This window comes from Rhineura floridana, chromosome 4, assembly GCF_030035675.1.
Source record: "Rhineura floridana isolate rRhiFlo1 chromosome 4, rRhiFlo1.hap2, whole genome shotgun sequence".
NCBI lineage: Eukaryota > Metazoa > Chordata > Lepidosauria > Squamata > Rhineuridae > Rhineura > Rhineura floridana.
The window spans coordinates 29,186,981-29,212,525 of NC_084483.1; the positions used below are offsets into that span (position 1 = coordinate 29,186,981).

Sequence of the window (25,545 nt, forward strand, 5' to 3'; positions counted from 1 at the left end):
AAGAACTTTGGAAAGGGAAAGACCACCTTCTGATCCCCTGACCTGGGAAAGACATCTGAAGATCCCTGGTTCCCCTTTCTCTAGTTCCCCCTCCTGAGGAGTTTCCTTAGGAGAGTCTAACTGAAGGCAGGCCATAGCCTTAGAAATCAAAATAGCATAGGAGTCAGGAGAATAGAGCCTCTTATGCACCAGGGATGGCATAGGGGAATCCTCCCGAGAGTTCCCCTTCTTCCTTTTCTGAGTCTGATGCAGCAGATGACGAGGGAGCGCCCTCCCCCCAGGAGCCTGGGCTGAAGGAAAGGTGGTCAGGTGGGAACCCAGACCTGGAGCATCTTTTGCGTTTATCTTTCTGTGGTTTAGACTTCTGTAAGGAGCCCCTTCTTTTACTCTTCCCCCTTTCTCTAACTGGGCTGACCTCCCAGCAGCAGCAGCAGCAGGAGGAGGAGGAAAATGAGGAGAAGAAATCATGGCAGCAAGACCTGGAGTGCTTGGAGCCTTTCTTCCTATGTGCACGGGCCCAACGCTTGGCTAAGGAAGCCCCTGCCTCCATCATCATGGCCTTAAGCCAGGTCAGCACAGCCGAAGAGATAGAGGGCTTATCTAGATGGTGAGATCTGGCACGCTTTTTCCCCCTGTAGGAGCCACATGTGCATCTTCCCCTCCCCCCGGCTGTGTAGAAGGGAGCTGAGAAAACGAAACTATTTCAGGCGGGGAGTCTAGCATGCTTCCCGCCACTGAGGCGAGGGTGACTAATGGACTGCTTAATTGAGATGTAGATTCCACCCCACTCAGGGACTCATCTTCCTCTGCAGAGGCACAAGAAGGGCTGTTGTGATGTTCCTATATATTAGTGTATATATGGTAAGTGCTGGTTGTTTAGAGTATACATGGTAAGTAGTGAAAGAGGAGGGGGAGTGAATGGGCAATAGAATGCTTGATGATTGGCTGAATGTTTAAAATGGCTGACAGTATAAATGAAAGGATGACAGGTAAATCTGGGTGAATGTGAGGTGGTAAATTGTGGAATAGGGGGGAGAAGAGAAAGAGTGGATTTCTTGGTGGGGTTTGAGAGAGTTGTTTGTCAGGAGAGAGTGAAGAAGGAGGGAGGTGGAGTTCGGATTAGTATTGAGTAAAACCATATGCTTATGTGCCTTAAGAAGAAATCCTGTTAATCTTGTTAACTTTGTTATCTGTAATAAATACTTAATTTGGTTTACCAAAGGCCTGATCCTTGGCTGGGGTTTCACAGACCAGAAGGGAGGGTAAGGTAATGACCAAGGCTGAAGGGGAACTGTAACAAATGGTGGCAGCGGTGAAGAGAATAACAATACCAGTATTCAGAGTCTCTGGGAATACTAGTATTGGGACGTTACTGGTGGTTGCCTAGCAGGGGATCTGTTGAGATCTGTGCTAGAGCGGATAGGTAAACCATAAGAGAGTGCGGTCCGGACTGGTGGAGTCCCTGGTGGTGCCTAGAGACAGGCAGTAACCACGAGCAGGTAGGAACCTGACAGGGAGAGCCAGGGAAGGACGCATCACTGAGGCGAGGGTGACTAATGGACTGCTTAATTGAGATGTAGATTCCACCCCACTCAGGGACTCATCTTCCTCTGCAGAGGCACAAGAAGGGCTGTCTCTTCCCCCAGGCACAGTTAAAATCCCAGCTGAAGAGGGAAAAGGCCAGGGCTGGAGCTGCCCCCTCCCTCCCCCAATTAGAAAAAGAAAACTTAGCAGCTTTACCCGAGAACAATGCGACAAGGAGGCCAACCACGCTCCCAGCCTCCACAGCTTCCATCACCTCTTCAGAAAGAACAATACCTCTCTTCCTCCCTCAAATCTGGCTATTCAGTGAGGTCAGGAAGTGAAACAAGACAGGCAGAAGTCTGTGCACTTCGACTGCAGTTGATGATGATAAACTCTCTGAGAAGAGCAGAGAAAATAGCTAAACTGTTCCTGAATCCCTTATGGGGACCCAGGAGGAATAGGCTGATTCTGTTGCTGGCTGAAGGCAGAGTCAAAAACTGGAGAACGGGAGAAGGTTCCTTTCCTTCTGGCTGGCCACCAGCTAAACTTTTTGTGTTATAGTGCTGACTCTGCCTCCAGGAGAGTTAACCCATTCCTGTCTGCTCCACTCCTCCGCTGACCGAGAACAAAATCTTCACTGTATTTACTGACAATACTTCACTAGGATATATTTGTTAATGATGCAACTGACCTGTATGTACAACACTTAAATCAGAAACTCATTATTAGCAATTTAAAATTTGAATATTCTTGGTAGGGCCATCTTTGGCTGCAGGATGCATTCTCACTGTCTGAAAACAAAATACAATTTTAACAAAGTCATTAAATTGGAAATTGTTACTGGGATATTCCCACATACCTGTTTACTAGTTGATCAAATAGTAAACTCTGATTCAAACTTTCAAATCTGTTTTTTCTGGATCTGCAACTTTTTCTGATTTCTCTACCTCCATTTATGCAAGGATGGTCCCCATCAACCTTTTTCTCCCCACGAAGGGAATAGCTTTTGAGAGCTGAAAAGATTTAAGTTATTTTATTCTGAAGAAAAACATTTTAATGAGAATTCTATAGGATGGTTGCTTACAATGCTAAAATTAAAATATGAAAGATTCAAGTACAATAAGAAAACTAGGTACTTTCTGCCACCTCACTTTCTTTGCAAGATAATTTCTATTACATTCCAACATCAGTTAAGTCACTTCATTATTATTTATTGCATTTATATTCCACCCTTTCTCCCAAAGGAGTCTAGGGTGGCAAATCCACAAAGTATAAAACAATTAAACCATGTAAAAACAATTCCAATATAAATATAGACTGGGAAAAATCTCTACTTAAAAGGCTTTGTTGGAAGACTAAGATCTTTAATAGGCGCCAAAAAGATAACAGAGATGGCACCTGTCTAATGGGAGGGAATTCCAATAACATTAAAGGAATTTGCCACCCTGGGCTCCTGCTGGGAGGAAGGGCGGGATGGATATATATAAATGGCTTTACTTAACAATTCTTCTATTTTTGGTATTCTTCATTTTTTTCCTCATGCCTGAGCTATGGTCATTCGAGTGCAGTGAGTAAATGAATGACCATCTCCCCACTTCCTCATCAATGTCTTCCAGCTATTTTTTAAGTCCTATACACCCTTAGCCTTTTTCTAGTTTGTTTAAAAAGGAAAAATCAACTTATGCTTTCCAATTCAATCTCATAATTGAAGAAAGCAATTGTTAAAATCACTACTTTTCCTTTTATTTCATAGCCTCACATTTTACTGAGTTTCATATTCATTCTTATTTCTGCAGAGTAACAACTATTTTTAGGGTTATTTAACCCAACATGCAAATGTAAGAAAGGCAAATGTAAGAAAAGCATAGCAAAGGATATTGTATCTTGTAGACAACTTATTTCTTTGCATGGACAAAAAGGAACACACTGCAGATACTGAACGAAAGAAAACACAAGGGAATAAAAAAATGGCTGGAGCTCATAGGCACAAGATGAAGTACTTACATAAACTACGCCCATTTGGTAATGTAGCACCAGATTGAGAAGTTAACCTAAGATACAATTAAATTTTCAAAATATATTAATTTGTTGTGTTAAAGCTGCATTACACACAACACTTCTATAGCACCTATAACCTTAATGTTACAGACCGAACATGACTATTGCTAATAACATATAAAACTATTAATCTGAAAAGTAGTTTACTAACTATTTATCTGTTGCTTTCACAATAACCAAAAGAGTTAGATTCTTCAACATTTGCAGATGGAAAAATGAGACAGAATTAGTGATTTGCCCAAGGTAACCAAGGGAGAGACAATGAAATGAGAATTGAGCCTAGATCTCTGAGAATGGATTCCTTATCCAAAGAACATTAGCTCTCAAATGTTTATACATTTTAGTACGAAGAAGTCATACTATTGAGATCTTAAAGTAGTAAAAGCTTGCTCATTATTATTATTTTAATCCATTCCCTTAAGTAAATTTGTGCTGCTGCTGGAAACAAACTTCACAATTACACAGAGCTAAACAATGACAGGGTTCCAAGACTGTAAGTAGCTGTATGGAGGAAAATTTTAGCAGATATATGTTTTCCCACTGATAAGAAGATCTTCACCTGTGAAATGACTCAGTAAAAACAGCTAGCATTTCACTTAAGGTGGAAACTCAAAAGCAAATATTTAGGCAATGTGAAACATAGACCTGGTTCGCACAGCACAGTGAGCCAAACTATGGCTTAGCAAGACTACACAAATAAGCGGGCTGCCAGAGAGGAGCTCACAGCAACTTTGCTCTTCCCTCATCCTTTTTACTGTGATGCCGCATTGAGCTAAGCCAAAGTTTGGCTGAGCGCATCATCCGAACCAGGACCTGTGGTTAAGATCTCTCCTGACCAACCACTGTAGGCCAAGGCTTAGCACAGCATCTTTGGTTTCTGGGGAGCTTCAAGCAAGACTCCCATCAAAGGCGACCAAGCACAGAGCATATAATTCTGCCTAGTGTGCAGCAGTGATGGTGGCAAAGGCAGCTCACTTTGTTATCACAATTATGTCCTTGACTAGCCATCTATCAGTGTTTTTCAGAGTGGTTAGGAAGCTGGTGATCTCTGGTTCACAGGAAGGAATATTGGAACATCTGAGGCCTGCACCAACAAATTTGCAAGGCACATTGAGAATAGTCAGTACTTTCACTCTGATGCTACAATTAATATAGTTTCTAATGAGGTGTTAAGAGCTCCATCTGGCCATGGTATTTGGGATTAGTTTCAGTTATTGCAGCCTGAGGATATGCAAGATGCTTGAAGGGGTTTGAGCTACTACTTACTCTCTCAATCCTTGCCCAGTTTGGCTTATAAACTAGCTGAAGGTGGTTGATTGAGTAGATCCAGGGAGTGGATGCCTCACTATTGAAGGGTGTGGCTCCTCTTGTTTTGAAAGACACAATGGTGTGCCTCTTCCTCAAGATGCTCCCCGTGGACCCTGATGTTTGTAATAACTACTGACCATTGCTAATATCCCCTTTTTGGGAAAGGTTCTCCAAAGGGTGAAAGTATGGCAACTTCACGAGTACTTAGTTCATGCTGATTATAACCCATTTCAATCAGGCTTCAGGCCCCGTTTTGGCAATGAGATCTGAGGAGCAAGTATGCACCGTTCTGATTCTCCTTATATCTCAGAGGCTTTTGATAACAGCAACCATGGGATCCTGCTGGAACCTTTGTAGTAGAGATGGCGACAACTCTGATGAGCTTTCACTGCCAAGTACAATTCAAGGAGGATCTGTTCTCCTAGGCCTTTAGAGAATATTAGTTAATGCTGTCTGATGTTTTTAGGTTTCTTTGGTGCTGCTGTTATTTAGGAAATGATTGGTTTTAAGTATTGTATTTTAATATTTTGGCTTGAATGTAATACATTATTCTGCAAACTGCCCAGCCCTCTTTATTTCAACTGATTCCCTGGGCAATGCAAGGGCAAAACACAAGGATAAACAGTGTAGATGGTTATTAACAGTGTACTTTCATTGTGCAGTTTTCAGACATCTGGGTGAGACCATGCATCCCATTTCAACTTTAATTGCAAGAAACCAAAAGTGTTAGCATTCTTCTCTGCAGTTCTGGAAAGCTCATAGGAGAATAGATCAGCTTTGTATTTAAGCACTAGCCACTTCTAGCCATAGGCAACGAAGAATTGTATGCAGGAGAATGAGCAAACTAGAAGAAGAGGGAGAGAATGCTCCTTCTTTCCTCTGTGCTCAGCACAGAAACCAAGAGGGCTGCCAGAGAAGGAAAGGTTATCCTCCATGCCCAGCACAGCAATGCAATGAGCTGCTGCAAGAGAGGCAGAGCTCAGTGTACTACTTCTGCCAGCTCCCACCAGGCTAGTAAACATTTTTTTTCAGACTAGTAACCTTTGTGGGCTTATTTTCAAGGCTCCTTTAAGCACTTGATATATCATGTGTGATTTAAACATTTTACATATCACCTCTGTGTAGTGTTTCTTCTGTGATGACACAATCAAGAAAATGTGTTTTCTTCTGTTTGACTTCACTGACATAGGACAAACCTTGGGTACAGGTCATGGTTTGTCTGAGAGAGCTCAACCATAAACCCTGGTTCACATGACAACGGAATGACTGGAGGAAGAGCGAAACAGCCATGACTTCCTCTCCAGCGTTCCACTCATTTGCTCATTTACACTAAGCCATAGTTTGGCTTAGCATACATAGAAACTAGGCCTTTGTAGCAGAACAAGTGAACCCTCACAGAACACATGCTAGGGACAGCCATGAGTTGTATTTGATTGAGTCAACTCTAAACCCAGTTCACCTGTGTCAGGTTGATCAAGCTCGGTCCTTGACATGGAGCCCTTGACAAGTAGCTATGTAGCAAACAGGCAGAGATGGTCACATTCTTTCTAGTTAAATTTACTGAATGTAACACAGTATTATTTATGGAGCACACAAAACTACACCGAGATCACATTGAATTACAGATGTGTTAATGTAAGCAACAGATGGAGTTACTCTTTTCCGTTTCCACAAACAAAAGGTTGTCATTTGAAATAAAGCGGTGGAGTGAGGGAGAGAAGGAACAAGCTGTCAGAAGCTTCAGCAAAAACAGTGACTCATTGAGGAATTACAAATTTTGAGAAACCCATGATTACTACCAAAAGCAGCAACCCTCAGATATAGTTCTCATCTTCCCCTCCAGGTATAGTCCCCACATTGCATTTCTCACACTCATCATTGGCTGCCAGGGAATGCACAATGTCATGACTTTGTGACACAGGATACATTTTATTATGTTATGGAAGGGGGAAACGTGTCACAGAGATGCTACTTTAAGCAGCAGATGCTTACTGCTTTTCTTGTAATATGTTTCATTGCAAAAGGATGGAAATTTACACAGTTCACTACAAATATTTGGATATTTTTAACATTCTTACCGGGACTGTCCAGTTGAGATGCTCCATTCCTCTCGCTGCCCAGTACCGCGAGATTTTGATTTGTCTTTGCATACAGAATCAGCATGTTTCAAGGTACGTTTGGCTGGAGGAGATACGGGGCTATCACTCAAGCTACCATCGCTACCATCATCTCTCTAAGGGAAAAAAACAAGTTGACAGTCTCATTTTAAGCCGTCTCCCACAGGTAAAGAGGGATCAATTTCTGTTCAGACAAGTGTAGTGCTACTTTTATTCAACCCACAGAAATTTAACAAAATTCATCAAATACTTAAGTCAAAATTTAAATCTAATCCTAGAGAAAAGGCATGGGGGAAATGGAGGGTTTGCTTTATATCTTTTTCCAGAGGCTTTATCAGATTTTTCACCAAACCCCAATATTTATATTAGGGAAAAGAGGAAAGCAAACATTTCCTTTGATCAGCCTATAACAGCCTTTCCCAACCAGTGTGCCTCCAGATGTTGTTGGACCACAATTCCCATCTTTCCTGACCAGTAGCAATGCTGGCTGAGGCTGATGGGAGTTGTGGTCCAACAACATCTGGAGGCACACTGGTTGGGAAAGACTGGCCTATAAGATACCCAAAAACAGGATCACATGATGCATCTAGATGCATGTTCAAGAATCTGCATGCTAATCCTAAGAAATATTTTTTTACATCCTGTTCCACATTACCATTGAAACTTTAAAGACAGTTTTCCTTTGCTTCTGAAGAATTCTTCCTGGCAAATACAAATTTAAAACTTTTTTCGTGCTCAGTCCACAATGAATTAAAATAATCAAATAAATCAGTAAAAAAACAAATAATTAAATAACTTACTTTTAAGATCTCAAATACAATGAAAATTCAGAATCATCATCAACTTTTCCCTACTAAGCCAACAAAATTCAAGTTTTTTTAACTTCATGGAATCCTTTCCATGTGGATCCATCTCCTGCAGCATGACATGGAACCACTGAGTGTTGCAAAGGATAACGAGGTATATTCTTTAAAATGCACTTTTAGTTCTTACAGGGCACCAGATAAATCTTTACCAAATGAGAACCAAGGGAGTGACCTAGAATACACTAACTCTCTCAGCAGCTGCATGCAGTAGGGGAACATCAGCAGTAGTTGACATTCTCTCTTTTTAGAAAGAATACTGTTAGTACTCTTCTTGTCTAAGAACCTCCAGATTCTTCAGAATATAATGTGAATACTACTGCCACAAGTGCTTTAAATGGCCTCTAGTAAACAAGTCTGCATGGAAGTGAAAAATAGACATACATAACTCAGATGGCTGCATTAATTAATTTAGAAAATAATAACCCAAGTCCGTTGCTTAGCTGACTTTCCAATGCTGCATATCACTGCACATATCACTGCAGGTTACAAAACAGAGAGGGGCAATGCAGCAGAAGGAGAGAGGGGCAATGCAGCAAGGAACTCAGCACAGTGTGGGCAGAGCAGCGGAGCCAATCCAATGCTCTCATCACTTCCCCAACCTTCCTCCTCTCAATAACCAGAAGACATTAAGAAACCAGATAGGAAACATCGCCCCACCAAGCTACTGGGATAAATGCGCTGTTCAAGAACCTATCATGGAAATCCCTCATCCTGCCCAGCCCCATCCTTGGCATCTTCCACTGAGCTGCTGCCTGGCAGCAAGGATTAAGTATGCTGCTCCTTTCATGCTGACCAGAGAGACAAGAAGGAACCCTTAAGGATGACTAAGGCTTCTCCCAACAGAGGAAATCAAGAGATCAACAGCAAGGTTTTTCAAAGTTGCTGCTTTAAAAGTTACCACTCTAGCTAGCTCTCCCTTGCTTTCTCTCTCAATCAATGTCCCCTTTTAAAAATTCTTTTAAAAGATTTTACTGTAAGGGTTCCACCAAAGTTTTGTTTACAGTGAAGGGTTCCACCACTGCACAAAGCTTGAAAACCACTGCTGTAAAGTAAACTACCAAACCACAGCCATGTTTGTACATGCTGTGTGAACTTCCCAAAGGTGTGCCTGCACTATTAATGAAATATACCAGTGACACAGGTCAATCTTGTATTAAAAATTCTGACTAATTCTGTTCCAAGTCAAAATTGAAGCTATACAACTGGTCTGAAACCTGTTTTAAGTGCTGTGGTTAAGCTGAACCAGATAAAGCAGACAAGGCAGAAAAACTATTGCATCATTGCCTGAAGACGTTAAGCAATCTGCTATACTCAATGTAATTAAAAGCAAGTATTTCTAAATACAAAGCTTTTTAAAAATATTATTATAGACTACAGTAACTTTCAGAGATATTTCTAGTTTATCTCTAGTGATTGTTTCAAGAAAGCTTAGCAGACAGTCATTTATCATCACTCATCCCTTTTTTCTTCTTAGGAGACCACCACAAAATAATTTGGTAAAGGCTGGGTGTGAAACTATTAGGCTCAATTAAAACAAGAACTAACTAGCCTGAACTTGTTTTGATAAAGATGTTGCACAATCCTCATGATGTGTGTAAGGCTGCAAAGTAATTGGGCAGAAACCACCACTGTATGCGGAACAGGTCCAACTTACTCTCCTCCCCCTGCAGCCTCCCCTGCAACCCCAAAATCTGCTCCAGAGGGTCTCCCCCTAACCCTCCAGGGAAGATTTTGAGGGAGTGCAGGAGGCAGCTATGGAGAGGAGAGGAAAGTGAAGCCCTGTTGCATGAGTGGAAGTTCACTCCATTTGCACACAGACAGCTTTGGATACAGCCTATTAACTGTAAACAAGTCATAAGTTATTTCTCATTTATACTATTACTACTGCCTTAAGCCTTAACAACCGCTGTAGAAACAAAGTTAAGATATATCTATTACATTTACTATAAAGGCTGTGTTAAATGTTAAGCCTCAATCTATTACATTTATTATAAAGGCTGTGTTAAATATTAAGCCCCAATCACTAATTTCATCCGTTGTTGTTTTTTAAAAAAGCCTTTTGGAAAATAATACACTGGGTGCCATCCCATGCTGTTCTCTCTAATGATGTTCATACAGCCTTGTGTACAAAATCCGCCCAATGTCACGTGGAAACTAGGGTAGCAAATCTGCACATTGCCACCTTCTAAAATGCAGGTCCATTGTGCACCAAAAGTGTCAACAACTATGCAGCTTTTCTCATACTAAAGCCAAACACAGCACTTACCTAATAATGAACAGCTAACAAAAAAATTATAGCAGCCATTTTGTGTGCTACAGCTGAAAGCACGTGTTTATATATTGCCAAAAATAAAGCAATTTTTAGCAAAATAGAAAAGCAACTGATACCTGCCCAAAACAAATTAACCTTGCAAACTCCTCCATCTGAATAGATTCAATAATGTGGAATACAGCAGAGCTGAAGGAGATGAAAATGTTTATTCTAGAACACAGATATTAATTTACTAATCACCTTCTACACAAATGGTTCAAGGCAATGTACAATAAAAACACACAAAACCCCCAGTTAAACACACAAAAACAGCAGATGTATTTTAAAAAGATATCCATAGCAGAGATCCATTCATCCAGCTGGGCAAGACCACTGGAACAAAACTTTGTCACTTGTTTTCAGAAAGTGGAGATAGTGATCATCTGTTGTAACTCGACAGAAATTCTATTCCACAGAACAGGGGCAGTCACACTGAAAGCCACGCATCCATGTTACTGTAGCGTGGGCTTCCGAACTTGCAGGAGCAGCTCTCCCGCAGACCACAGTGACTTATTGGGTATATAAGGGAAAATGTGGTCTCTTGAGACATAAAGTTAAGAGGGGTTCCCTTTTACTTTAATTTTACATTTATTGTCATTTCAGCATCTCCAGTCGTTCCTACTTTTCTCTTCAGTTTTTCTGACATAACTCAACAATCCAAGCAAGGTACAATTTAGCATAATGAAATATGCTTTCTCCTGACTACCAGACTTCCCCTTTTGTAATCAGAATCTAGAACAGATTATAGGGTTATCTGATGTATTTACTGTAGGTCATCTACCACAACAACAAGAGGAAAGGGGAAAGAATTTATAACGTGTTAATTGATCATGTTCTCCAAATGAAGCATCATATGGTTTTGGCTCTGTTTTAGTTACCTTGTGACTTAAGCCAATATTCAGACTACTATAACATTCAAATCATAATATAAAAGTTTGGAGAACCACTTTCGGGGGGAAACCTTAACGCTTTGTGCCCATTTTTGTAAGAACTTTGCTAAGACAGCTTAACACAAAACTACACTGGACTGCCCATTTCTACTCTTCAAACATGTTAATGAAGGCAGAACAAAATAAAACATTACAGCATCTTGCATGAAAGAATCCACAACACAAAGGGTTGTATCCAACGGTATCACTCAGCTGATAGTAAGGCTTATACATCAGCAGGACAGAGAGGAAGCCATTTTGGGCAATTCCCTCTCCCTTCTGTAACTCCCCCATCTCCCCCAAAAATCTGCTACGGGAGGTTGGAGAACCCACTGAAATAGAAAAATAGGTTTCAGTATGTGCTTGATTCCTCTATGTGTGTGTGCGCGCACAGATGCCCCTATGATAGTTTCTCCAGTCTGCCAATGCGTCAGTGACCCCTGGTCTATAATATAGATACAACCCAAAAGAAAACTATGGTAAAGGGTCTAAAAGCATCTCATATGATGCATGACTAAAAGTAGGTAGTATGTTTAGCCTACAGAACAGTTTTAAAATCAACTGTATGGCAGAAAGAAGAGGTAAAGCCATTGGTCATTATATCCATTAAGGATAGAAGCTGCAATGGTTTAAATTGTAAAGTAAAACTTAGTGACTGTTAGAAATCAGCTACAAAACAAGCTGGCTAGTAAGTGATGCAATTTTCTTCTTGGGGTTTTTTAAAGAAGAGGCTGCATAAGCATCTGTTGACAGGCTGTTCTATGCCTAAAGAACTTTGTTAAGATTATTCGAGTAGATGATCCATGAGGGTTATTTAAGCATACAATATCCATCCAGCAGCTGAACTAGATGGCCCATGAGGTACCCCCCCACCAATATGAAATAAAGCCTATTATACTACAGTACTGTATATACATTTCTCAGCCCTTTTTAAAAAAAACTCAACTTCTGAGAAATCTTGGAAGTATGGTAGATATTTCAACTGGAACATTCGTATTAACAGATTATACTGAACTTAATTCCTCAAGATATTTAAGAAAGGTACTGCAAAAATTATAAATGGATTACTATGCTGCAGTCTTAAATTGACGACAGACCTATACAAACAAAGACAAAACAGTAATTTTCTCTACAGTACACCACATTAGTATATGTGAATCCATAATTCTCCAAACAATAATTCACAATGAACTATTATGTCACTAATTATAATGACAACTTTTATGTTTTCATATCAGAGGATCATAACATTAGCTTTGTGAATAAGAAAGCAAAGAAAATGACCTCCTGAAACAAGCAGTTTATTTTAAGACCATTTCAGTATTTGTGTGACATTTCAAGCCTCTACATTTATGGCTTCAAATGTTTTTAGTACTAATGCTTAGTTCTTTTTTAACTGAGCCACACAATTTTTATGACCTAGAAAACTCAAATAAGAACAATGCCACTTTATTTTCTGTATGTACTACCACAACCACAACTACTTGAACAACCACCATCTCATTCCTTGATCCATTTAGCAGTGAAAGATTTAGTAGTTGACAATCTGGCTGTTCACAGAATGCATTAACCTAAGCTACTACAACTGCACTCCTCTAAGAATCACAAAACATTTCTTTTTCCAGCACTAAAATCATCTCGGAATGCTAACAAAAAATGGCTCAGGAACTCTTCTTTAGGATAAACAAAGATGTTTCAGCACCATATAGCAAGAAGTTACACAAGCTCACAGGCCACTTATAATCACATTTACAGAAGTAAAGCCCATGAATTTCAGCTGAGCTTATTTCCAAGGATGTATGCTTAGGATTATGATTTTTGAGTCTGTTAAGGCAGAATGCAAATAGCAAGACACTATTTGTAAAGTGTTGGACTATGGCCTGGGAGACCAGGGTTCGAATCCCCACATAGCCATGAAGCTCACTGGGTGACCTTGGGCCAGTCATTGCCTCTCAGCCTCATGAAAACTCTATTCATAGGGTTGCCGTAAGTCGGAATGGACTTGAAGGCACCACATTTACATTTATCACTATGGTATTTAATTATTTTTCTCTTGTTTTCAATTATTTTTTTCTAAATGTGTGCATACAATCAACTGCACCTATTATACAATATCTAGGGAACATTTTAAAAGGTCAGCTTTGTTCTATATGGTATCTCATGGGAAAGGAACTGCTATAAGTATATAGTTTTTAAACTATTTGCACTATTATTATTTATTTATTACATTTATACCCCACCTTTCTTTCATCATGGAACCCAATGCACAATCCATGTAGTTCCCAGCCAGTCTCCCATCCAAGCACTGACCAGACCAAGACCTGCTTAGCTTCAGTGCCTTCAGACCATAGCCTGGGATTATTTTTCCATCCACACAGGCACAGGAGATCTAACTACATTCTACGTTAAATTTTACCTTTGTAGTCCCTTTAGTACCAATCCCTATATATATGTATATATTTTAATTGTATTTTATGTATTTTAATTTATTTTAATGTTTTTGTGATTTTACTGTTTACAATTTTATTATGTAAATGTATTTTTATTTTTGTAAGCCGCCCTGAGTGCCCTATTATAGGGTAGAAGGGCAGGATAGAAATATTTTAAATAAATAAATAAACTACAATGTAATTTAAGTAGTGAATGATATCCGCATGATATTCCATCAGAGCTAATCAAAACAATGCTGAATGATCATCAGTTTCTTAGCAGAAAATAGTTTAAGAAATTCTAAATAAGCCTACAAAAATATATATAATATTGTAAAAGCAGATCACTTGTTAAACAAGGAATAAGTAAAGAAGAGTAGCAAAAATTTATTGTGATCCAATATCTGCTCACACAGAACCCTCATTTTCAATCAACTGAAGTGTGCATAAGGATTCCCCCAACAGCTCAAGAACAGGAAAATCTCTGCATATGCACAATGCTCCATATGTATATTAGAACAGCTGGTTCACATTCAACGTCTAATTCACCAATACAAAGATTTCAAACACAGCACATGTAGTTTTTGAAGCAAACATAAATTTAATTCTCACTTGTCCTGGTCTGAAAGGCTTTTTTTAAACTTTTAAGACATGTTAGCAATGTAGATATATAGGCATCTTTACCAACCACATGTATCTCATTCTGTGGGACCAAAACTGCAGAAAGCATAGCTATTTTCTTTACTATACTACTGAAAAAAATCTCAACACATACGTGATGTACAGAAAATTTTAGGTGCTCTTCAAAAGTGCATAACTCTTAAGAAACTGAGCAGTTGCACAAGTAATTCTAGAAGGCAGTTTTTCATGCTATTACAGATGGATGCAATAATTTTTATCATTTTGACTGTCAGCATTTCTGTACAAACCCACCAATGTTAAATGCTTATGGTTAAATATAGACTGCCATCCTATTCCACTTATCTGGGAGTAGGCCCCACTGAACTCAATGGGATTTATTTCTGAGTATACATGAGTAAGATCATAGCATTAAGACAATCTTATTACTCTTCATTTACCTCTCCTAAAAAATGTGGACACAAGAGTCTTTAAGCATTCTTTTAAAACTCTTAACATTCCACCAAATCCTAAACTCAATTGGGAAAATATTCCATATTGTGAACTAACTTACCAGTCATATCAGCCCTAAGATGTTTACTTCCACTATCTAAGTAATATAAAATATGTTACTTTGGTGTCCATGACTATCAGACAGAATCATTCACCCAATGTTCCACTGCCCTTTAAGTTATAAATAATTGGAATTTTTTGTTAACATAACCACCTTTCAGCCGCATGCCCAGGGCAAGTAGCATTTCTTCCTCTAAGAGGAGACCTATCATGCAGGCTACCTACCCTGTGACTTTAGAGAGAAGAAAGCAACCCAAAAAAACTCCTTTTCTCCATGCCTATTTCTGTCCTGGAAGTACAGACCTTCTGGTTGTGTTATGTCAGAAACTTTTAATTTCTCACACTTATTTGAAAGGCTCAGGTAGAGTATTTAAAATAAGCCCCCCTGGACAAAACAGAACTATGCTTATATTTAAAAGCCCATGATTGAGAAGTTAAAAAAACTTGACAATCTGGCAAAGTAGAAAAACAAGAGATGCCTCCTAAATGGAGCTGGCAGTTTCATCAACAGCAAATCAACATTCTTGCTTCGAATCATGTTAATTATACACTATGCTAATGAGGGACACATGTTATAATACATGTAACAGAATATCTAATATATGCGTATCATATACACATGAATATATACTAATTACACACATTACGTACACATAATTATATACCAATTATGCACATTATTCAGAGGGAAAACTGCGTCCATCAAAAAATCTCTCAGAAAATGTTAAATGAGAATTTCCACCTGCTCCCCCCTCAAAAAATACAGAAATCAGTTTCTAGAAAGAAAACGGTGCTACATTTACCTTTAAAAAAAAATAGTGCAGCTCTAAACCTAAACTTTTTTTTAATGCTGTCCTTTTAAATGCAGTCCCAGCTTCAGCCAGCGGGGGACCCTCGCTATACCCCAGGCAGCTGGCTGGCACAACAGAGCTTTGCCAGTCTCTGTGCCTCCTACACAGACACACGGGGAAGAGAGCGCGCGGACGGCTGTTGTTTTCTTTTTGCTGTCTTATCCATTGCCCCTTAAATTGCCCGACTGCCGCTCGGCCTCGCCTGTCCTCCACAAGGCAGCCACTTTGCCCTCTAGCTCTTTCTGGCTACAACCGGCGTCCTCTTCAGCTGTGCAAGCTCGGAGCCATTCTACCTCAGATGACCTCGCTCCCATCGAGGGGCTGCAAATCCCAGCCCGCCCCGTTCCCCCGCCGAGCGCTCGCACTCCCAGCATTGCTCACGTCCACAGCCCAGCAGCCGCTCAACCCCGATACTTCCCCCCCTTCCCCTGGCACAACACCAGAACTATACGGCCTACTTCGATCCATTCTTTCCAAGTAAGGAGACCCCCCGCGCCACCGCCGCCCCTCCACCCCTCCCCGCTTTCATGTCTTTCTTTGGTCCCACCTCCGACGTTTCGCAAGACACCCCACCCGCCGCGACACATCGACAGTAACAGAAACCCCATAGTATACCACTGTACGTGCGCGCACACACACACACACGCAAGTCAGCATTCACTCTGGAGTTTCCCTGGAGCCCCTTCCCTTCCCACCCCGCTGTTGTACTGCCCGGTGACACTCCAGCCTGGGCGACGGTGCAGGGACAATGAGCCAGCAGCCAGGCACTTACCCCCCTCCCTTCACTTGTTTCCTCTCCTGAGACACATACACACGACCCTTCCCCGTCCTCGCCGCCCCAATGACGGGCAGCCACGGCCGCCACTGCGGGACTGTGAGGCTGTCCCAACTCTTCCCCAGCACACAACCCTCTACGGCACACAAACTCCCCCCACATGCCACCCTATTAGGCTCTCCCCCCGCCGCTGCCTTACCCGGGCCGATTCTTCATCCTGTCCCGCCGTCGCCGCTGCTGCTGCCGCCGCCGCCGCCGCCGCCCGGGCGCTGGTCCTAGACAAACGGGTCCTGGATGAAATGAAATGGCTGCCGGGCCCGGGGACCGCCGCTTTACCGGGCAGACGCTGCGAGCTCTTTCGGGTGTTCACCATGGCCCCGCTGCAGCCACCCCAGGAAGGGCGGCGCTGTCTCTGGCTCCACCGCCTCCTCTGCTTTGGGGAGCGGCGCCGCTGCTGCCGGGCAAGAAACAAGGGCCCGAAGGCGCGGAGAGCTCCTCCTACTTCTCTGCTCAGTCACACACTAACTGGCCGCCATTACTTGTTCCCTCTTCCCTTTCTCTCCTTGGCCACAGCGAGGCCTCCCGCTTCCACTGGGGGGCGCTCATCGGCCGCCGCCGTTCATAGGGCCGCCTCTTCTTCCACCACCTCCTCCCTACACCTGGCAACATAGAGATGGAAAAAGATTAGATCGTGACACACAGTCTGAACTTCCGGCAAACATTGAAAGGCGCCATTGTCCATGGTTTCCTACGGGTCCAGATAGTGTCGCTCTATCCCATGGCATCTCCATGGTGAAGACCCTATATACTCTGCTTTGGAAGTTAGAATGGAAAATGAGTCTTAGGCTGGAAGTGTCGAAAAGAATATCGCTCATATGTGGCTCTAGTTTTTCATTTGCTCAGCAACTTTAGTAACGCACTCGCAAGATGCGCTCTATAGTCTCTTTGAGCCGGGGGGGTGTTGCAATATCGTATGCACGCTTACTTAGGAATAATACGGCCCTTGAACTTGCTGAAATCGCCTTACGAGTAAACATGCTTGGCATTGGGCAAGGCTTGATGGGTCCATTCCTAGCTTGTACAGAGAAGGGACCAAGGGGACTTCCTGTGTCACAGGGCAGGGCTCTTTCACCTTCAATAGCTGGGCAGAAAAGGGAAATTCAGTAGAGGCAATTTCGTTACATGTCAAGCTACCTGAAATCCCCTAGTTATGTAAACTATTAAAGGTGCAGGAGCCCTATCTCTTGTATGTGGCCATCCTACAACAGGAGGTGGCAGGGCTGAAAAGGAAGGGGGGGTTCTTCACTTTCTGAGGTAAAAACGTTGCTAGCCCATTGTAATTCTTAAATAAAGGAAATAATGTACAGCCCCAAAATCTAATTCTCCCCATTCATTCCTTCACAGAAAGATCCATCCCCAGGAGAAAATCCATGTGGACTGCCACCACATGCATGAGATCCCACACTCATGCTCCTTGTTAATTAAATTGAGATAATTCGATCACCTCCGTAGTATTCCTCTCACATTGCCTGTAAGTCTAATTTAAATAGGTGGGTAGAAGATGAGATTCCCCCTCTTCATTTGCCCAGATGCCATATATAAAATATCACATATTTGTAATAAATTAATTTGAACCAATACATAACTTGTAACTTATACAATGTTCATAAGACCACAAGAAGAACTCTGCTGGGTCATTCCAAAGGCCCACGTAGTCTTATTTTTCCACAGTAGCCACCCACATTTATTTATTTGTTCAATTTATGTCCTGACTGTCATCAGTCCTATTGATCCCAGGGAAGATTACATCTTAATGAACTATAAAACTATACAATAAAACTTTGACTAAGTAGAACATCTACTAAAGTACTGCAAATATTAATGTTATCACAGACCATCAGTAGTAGCCTGTGAGACATTTATTCAGCTCCTCATCAGGTGGGGTGGAAAAAATTTTTTGAAACTAACTTTTTTGAAAGCACCAGGGTTCTCTATTACTACCAAACAAGAAAACACTAGCTTCTGAGGAGTTAGGTTGCATGCTCTTTCTGCTCCAACATCTAAAAAAAGAGAGGAAGGGAGAGATCCTGCCTAAGCCTCCAGGAGGAAAGAGAAACTTACTTATTTATTATTTTATTTATATCCTGCCCTTCCTCACAGCAGGAGCCTAGGGTGGCAAACAAAAGCACCAACTTATAGCATGACCATGTCTACTCAGAAGCAGACTTGTATTCAGTAGGACTGTCTTACTCCCAGGTAAATAGGGTTAGGATTGCAGCCTAAGACTTTCACACTCTCTTAAAGCTATATGCTCATTTGTTGGTGCCACATTTGTTGCGGTTCCAGTGGAAGTACCTGGAGCATCATCAACTCCAATCTGGAATCACAATTCAAGTTGATAAGGTACAAGGATGTGGACAAGATGCTTGAGAGTGTTGGACCTATCAGCTGTGATTTTGACTCTTGCCCTTCTTGGCTTGTTGTGATCTTGTCTTGGTGGGTCCAGGGGGTGATTAATTCCTCATTGCAGGAGGGAATTCCACTACTGAACATCTCTCTTGTGCCATCATGCCATACCCTGGTGGGGACATGACTTCAAGAAGGGCCTCTCCTGAAATATCTTAATACACAGGCAGACTGATTTTGGGAAAGATGCTCCTTCATATAATTGGGTTCAGAGTAGTTTTAAGGCTTTATTAAGTTAAAATTAATGCCTTGAATTGGACTCAGCAACCTATAGGCAAGCAATATTATTTAAGATTGGCATAATATGATCTTGCCAAGCTGAACCACAAGAAGCCCACAAGTAGGGTGTCAGCACAATAGCCCTCACCCACTCTTGTTTCCCAGTGTTATGAGAAACTTACAACTGGGATTCAGAGGCATTCTGCCCCGATAATGGAGGTAGTACACAGCCTTGGTGGCAAGTGATAGCTCTATTCTTCATGAACTTGTCTAATCGCTTTCTAAGATGACCAAGTTGTTGGTGGCCATCACTACATCTCATAGCAGGGAATTCTATAGTTTAAGTATGTACTGTGTGAAGATGTACTTCCTTTTGTCTGTCCTGAATCTTTCAACATTCAACTTCATAGGATGACTCCATGCTCTAGTTTTATGAGAGACTGAGAAAAATGTCTCTGTGTTCCAAGTGTGGAGAACATGTGGCTCTCTACTTGTTGCTGAACTATAACACCCATCATCCTTGGCCACTGCTGGGGCTGATGGGAGTTGTAGTTCAGCAACATCCAGAGAGTCAAATGTTCCTGTCACCTGATATATAGGATAGGGTTATATGGGACTGATGCCTGAGGTTGCTAGACCAAGGAAACAATTAAGATTAATAACAGGTGAAAGCTCCATATGGTGAAGTACTGAAGGAGGGGGGAAAGCCCATGGCTTCTTGTGTCATGTATGTACAGTTCAGTTGCTCTCAGGAGATTCACACAGATTTGGTCTCGATTTAGTACAGTTAATCCCTGAGTATTCCAAAGGAACACAAGAAGCAACTTCCCCTCCTTAATCACCCTTCGTGTTATGAGTAATCTGTAAATGAAATGTACTGAATGTGTAACTTGTTTTACTGAAAACAATGGTGCTACACTCAAGGTTACATGGGGTTGCCAGAGTAACCCATTCAAAAGTAGTATCTGAACAAGGTCATGCACTCTTTTTATTCTAAGTACAGAAAAGTCAGATGGCAGATAACAAGAATGATGCTGTAATTCCATGCTCTGGTATGGGTTCTGTATGAGTGAGGAGGGCTTTTTTTAATATATATTGTTTGTTTTGTTTTGTATCATGTTTTATATTGCTTATATGGTTTTGTATTTTTACTGAATTATATCTAATAGTGGCTTTGTGCAAGTTAAAAGCCATTTTTGCCAGTCCTCCGCATCTGCTGCAGCCCTCTGTGCCCTATCACACACTATTCCAGAGGCTACCCCAAAACTCAGGTGCAGGGCTTTGACTGCAGTACATAGAGGTAGTCATCAAAAATCTGGTGCTGCAATTTGCATGAGCAGAAGTGCTTTCCATCCACATAAACCATTGGATTTGATCCAGTGTATTTCACTATTCTTTTTTATGTATTTGTAAGTCTTCTTGAGGAATCAAATTGACTAAACCAATGCATGCATAAATGCATCCATCTTTATGTAGGACAATCAATAGAATATTGATTAAAATTAAAATGCAATTTCATTTCATTCCACTATGTTCAGTGTCTATTGAATCAAAGAAATAACTGCAAATGTTAAGAGAAACCAAAATATCCTTTTTTCTGGAGATTATTTATTTGTAGGTTCTTGCATCCTTCCTCACCGTTAGCCAGGGCACCAATTCCTCTTGATTTTATTTGAATGATTAAAGAAAAAGAGTTCACAGGGGATTTCATTCTTATAAACACTGTAATGAGAAAAACCACAAGGTGGAATTCTCCCTTCCCCCTGTACAACTTTTAAAGATACAGAAGACCTCTTGGAGGCCGGGCCTGGCAACCAAGAGGTCTTCTGTATCTTTAAAAGTTGTGCAGGGGAAAGGGAGAATTCCACCTTGTGGTTTTCTCGTTACAGAGTTGCAAGAACACCTGCACTTGGCTGACATTCTCTTATCCTAAAGATACAGGATCAGTTTTAGGCCCTGAACCTGGCAACCTATATATTTGTAAATAACTCTAAATACAGTATTACAAAACAGCATTAGCTCCAGTTACCTCCTTCCAAACGTAGCCACATGTGGGTAAGTGCTGTGCCCCTGGAACTTCTTACTGCTCAGAAAAGTGAGGTGATTATATGGCTGACAGGTTTCAGGTGTACTGGCTCAGTGGAAGCAGGATGCATGGAGAAGAGACCCCCACACTTACATATACCCGGATCACCCATTCTAACTCCATATGAATAGACATTCCCCCCACCCCTTCCATGGTTCTTCCCCATTAAGAGCATAGACTTGTAAAGTGGATTACTATACCTGTTTATAGCAATATACGTAACAGGTGGAAACAGAATACACTGCTAAAAACAATGTTATCCTGCTTTTCACATGCACCTCTCTGCATGATGGGAAACTCCAGCCAGAGACAAAACGACCATGAAAACTACCTTAAGTGACCGCCCAAAAGTTGTGAAGTTTGTGCGTTCCCGAGTGGAACATGGGAAGCTGCTTTTTACTGAGCGCTGGGCCATCTAGGTCAGAAATGCCTACTTGGACTGGCATCTGCTCTCCAGGGCTTCAGGCAAGAGCTTTTCCCAGCCATGCCTGGAAACATCGGGGGATTGAACCAGGACCTTTTGTATGCAAAGATGCTCAACCACTGAGCTGATGGTCCTGGAAAGGGATTTCATTTCATATAAAAGGAGTCCCCAGAGGCTTTTGCTGGCACCCAGCGTCCCCTTCCCTGCTGAAATTAGGCTTGAAAGAAGCATTCTATTGATGCCAATATAATAGTTCTCAGTGTGTGTGTGATGACCAGTTTCTCCAATTTGCAGATGGATTCAGAAAGGTTGGCAACCCCTGCTGTATAAAACTTTTCCTGTCTGTTCCCCAAATGGCTCTAGTTTCTATAGATCCTATGTGCCTCTTCATTTCTTTTATATCTCTCCTTTTATCATTTACCATGTTTATCTAAGCACATATCCCAACAGACCATCATTAAGAAAGACAGGTCTTTACAAGGAGGTGTTCAGTTAAATAACAAGCAGGATTAAACACACCACCAAACACAAGCAGCTAGTGTAATCAATACTACAGATCCCAAGCACTGTAATTTGGTATAAGCGATAATGGTACAATTGTGGTTCTAATGAGTCTGCCTGTTTTTTGTGTAAGCAACCGGCAAAACAGCACAACTGAGGCGAGGTCATAGCTGTCCAGATAGGGACGTAGCTGGGCTACCAACCGAAGGTGGTAGAACGCATTCCATGCCACCGAGGCTACCTGAGCCTCAAGAGACAGGAATGGATCAAAAAGAACCCCCAAGCTACGAACCTATTCCTTCAAGGGGAGTGTAACCCCATCCAGAACAGGTTGAACATCCACCGTCTGGGCCGAGAAGGCACCCACCAGCAGTGTCTCAGTCTTGTCAGGATTGAGCCTCAGTTTGTTAGCTCTCATCCAGTCCATTATCGCGGCCAGGCAACGGTTCAGCACGTTAACAGCCTCACCTGAGGAGGATGAAAAGGAGAAATAGAGTTGCGTGTCATCAGCATACTGGTGACAACGCACTCCAAAACTCCTGATGACCGCGCCCAGTGGCTTCATATAGATGTTAAAAAGCATGGGGGACAGAACCAATCCCTGCGGGACTCCACAATAGAGAGTCCAGGGTATCGAGCAGTGCTCCGCAAGCCCTACCTTCTGGAGACGGTCCACCAAGTAGGAGCGGAGCCACTGCCAAGCAGTACCCCCGACTCCCAACTCCGCGAGTCTCTCCAGAAGGATACCATGGTCGATGGTATCAAAAGCCGCTGAGAGATCAAGGAGAATCAACAGAGTTACACTCCCCCTGTCTCTCTCCCGACATAGGTCATCATACAGGGCGACCAAGGCCGTTTCAGTGCCGAAACCGGGCCTAAACAGAGACGGTGTAATTTTCCTGCGTCCAATATATCTGTGGGTCATAGGGCAAGCCTTAGACTTCAAGTCACCAAAGGCAGAAATCGGAAATCATAGTCACTGTCCTGGCTCCCGCCAACAGCATCAGATGTGGAACTCTCGGCTCGGATATTGCCAATGCCTTTAATCCATATGAGGTTCAGCGCGGCTCTCCAGAACACCATTTAACAAAAACCCTAAACCTTGATCCTATATGACTCCTGTGGAAATCAGCGGGATTCATAAACAAATTCACAAGGGAGGAAATGATTTTGTACATTTGATTTTTTTTCTCCCTAAAGCGTGATCTTATCATACGCATGTTTACTAACACATCAGTCCCTCTGCTATCTACGGGGCTTGCTCCCAGATAATTGTACTTAGCGTCGCAGACAACTTCCAGCACCCGTCTCTCTTCCTCTCTCTCTCTGGCTGTGATCAAAGGCTGGTTGGGGTAATACGATCAAGCAATTGACAAGAGCAATGACAAGGTCACGTGTCTAACAGCCACCAGCATCGTCTCGTCCGCTCCTCCCTCGTATTCAACCCACCGACCCACCCCCATCAAGGTTCTCCCCTTTGTGGGCGGAAAAGAAGCCCAGCGCCCCTCCTGCCCGGCGCGCTGGCCGCCGGTGCTGTAACGCAATAGAAGTGAAACATTGCAGCGTGGCGACAGCTGCTGCTGCCAGCCTCTCCGGGTATCCGGCTTCTATCCTGCAGCGGGGACAGGTAAGCAGAAGGGAAGGAATAATTGGCCTTTGCAGGCGTTGCTCGTTTTAGGGTTGTTCCTGATGATGCATTGACGATGCAGTTCAAAGCGTAGTCCTCCGGGGTCAGTGACTTGGTGGTGCATGCAAGAACGAGCGGGCGGGCGACTGTGCAGAGCTGCATGACTTGGCACTTCGATCGCGGTAGTTCCGTGTTTTGGCCGAGTTGCAGGGACGCTAGGAAGGGAAAGGGCGTCACTGTTCCTGGTGGGAAGGGTCGATCTTCGATCCTTGGTGGTAGTGGTTCTTGGTTCGGGGAGGGGGAAATTGAGGGAAGGAGAACAAGGTAATTTGTGTACCCAAGTTACTACCGGGCCGACGGTTATTTGTGATTTGTGTGAGGACTATTGAGTTGGTGTGTTGTCCGCCACGATTGTTGTCGGGTTTTTATTCGTGCTCTAATGTCGGGCTGAAGTTCCATAAAGTTTACAGCGTCTGCTGCATTCTGCGAGGAGCTGTCTGTCTCTCCGCCTGGATGTGCAAATTATATTAAAATTACAGCCAGGTTCTAAGTATATTTACTCAGGAGTAAGCCCCACCGCGTTCAGTGAATCGATAAGTGTGTTTTGATTGTAGCCATCCCAGCGTCATCTCATTTATGTTTATTTTAACGTCGTTCCCATTGAGTTAGGTGGTTCTTACTCTCAAGTGTACATCGGACTGCAGACCTAAGCTTCAGATCTGGATGTAAATGATGGAATTAGAGTGGCTTGGAACAGAAATGTTTTGTTCTTTGGCAGAAATAACTGGGTCTTCCAGGAGATCAGGAAGTCTAACTATTTTGAGGTTTTAAAGGACTCTACTTATCTTGTCCGTTCTACCATATTGGTGCAAAGTTAAAACATGAATGGCCTTCCTAGTCTGTTTTTTGTTTTGCAAGTGAACATTATAAGGTGCTCCAGGGGAACCTGTGGCCCTCCAGATGCAATTGGTCTCCAGCTTCCATCAGTTCCATCCAGCGAGGCTAGTGGTCAGCAGTGATGAGACTTGCAGTCCTTCCAACTCTGGAGGTCCACAAGTTCACCATCCCAAGGATAAAAGGAACCCTCTGAATTGTACCTGGAGATGGACCAGACCAGCTGTTTCAAATCTTTTCAGTCTAACAGACTGATCTGTGGACTGGGAAGCCTCCAGTTCAGGTCTTGCCTCTGCCATGAGCTCAGTAGATGGCAATATGGCCTACTTTGTAATTATACGTGTGTGCTTTGTTTGCTCACAGTATAAATATATGTATGCTGAGTGTAAATATAAAATATTTCATAGTGGCAACCAGCAGCAAGGGCCCTGCTGTTCCAGGAATCTTTCTTTTAATTGTAGTCTTTATTTTAAAAAGTAACAATAATCAGAGCCTGAAAGGGCTGTAGCTCTGATTGCCTGCTTCGCATGCAGAAGGTCTCCAGTTCAATCCCTAGTATCTTCAGGAAGGGCTGGTAAACACCCCTATTTGAAATCCTGAGGAGCTGTTGCCAGTCAGTGTAGAGTAGACATCAAGCCAGACTAGCAAATGTTGTAACTTGGCATCCTATGCTCCTTCTGTCCTTTGCTAGAGGGCATATATAGCCACATTTTTAAAGGGGGGGCGGGAGTAAATAACAGCCTTTGCAATACAGGCATCATGGATGTCGTTTGGAAATAGTACTTCTGGCATTGCAAAGGGATTAGCAAAGAATGGCTCAGAAATGTGGAAATATGCAAATATACAATACGCTTTGATGGATTGTGCAGAAAGGCAGAGAAGACAATTGTGACAAGTTTTTGCTTTTCCCTTCTCTTTTGATGTTTTGCATCATGATTCATCGTTGTCAGGGTAGCTGCAAATATGACA

At 42.3% G+C, this 25,545-nt stretch overlaps 2 protein-coding genes across 3 annotated transcripts in view; one reads left to right on the plus strand and one right to left on the minus strand.

Moving 5' to 3' along the window:
• The window catches only part of ATAD2B (ATPase family AAA domain containing 2B), a 97,366-nt gene extending 80,371 nt beyond the window's left edge, over positions 1–16,995 (minus strand). For both annotated transcript variants that reach the window (XM_061622697.1, XM_061622696.1), the window contains exons 1-4: positions 16,559–16,995; positions 6,969–7,123; positions 3,529–3,575; positions 2,384–2,537 (exon numbers count right to left, since the gene is read on the minus strand). In XM_061622697.1, coding sequence (XP_061478681.1) covers positions 2,384–2,537; positions 3,529–3,575; positions 6,969–7,123; positions 16,559–16,732 — 530 coding nt within the window. In that variant the 5' untranslated portion in view covers positions 16,733–16,995. The remainder of the gene's footprint in view (positions 1–2,383; positions 2,538–3,528; positions 3,576–6,968; positions 7,124–16,558) is intronic.
• Positions 16,996–22,611: 5,616 nt separating this feature from the next.
• The window catches only part of UBXN2A (UBX domain protein 2A), a 42,941-nt gene continuing 40,007 nt past the window's right edge, over positions 22,612–25,545 (plus strand). Inside the window, exon 1 of the mRNA XM_061622708.1 lies at positions 22,612–23,682. The gene's annotated coding sequence lies outside the window, so the exon portion shown is untranslated. The remainder of the gene's footprint in view (positions 23,683–25,545) is intronic.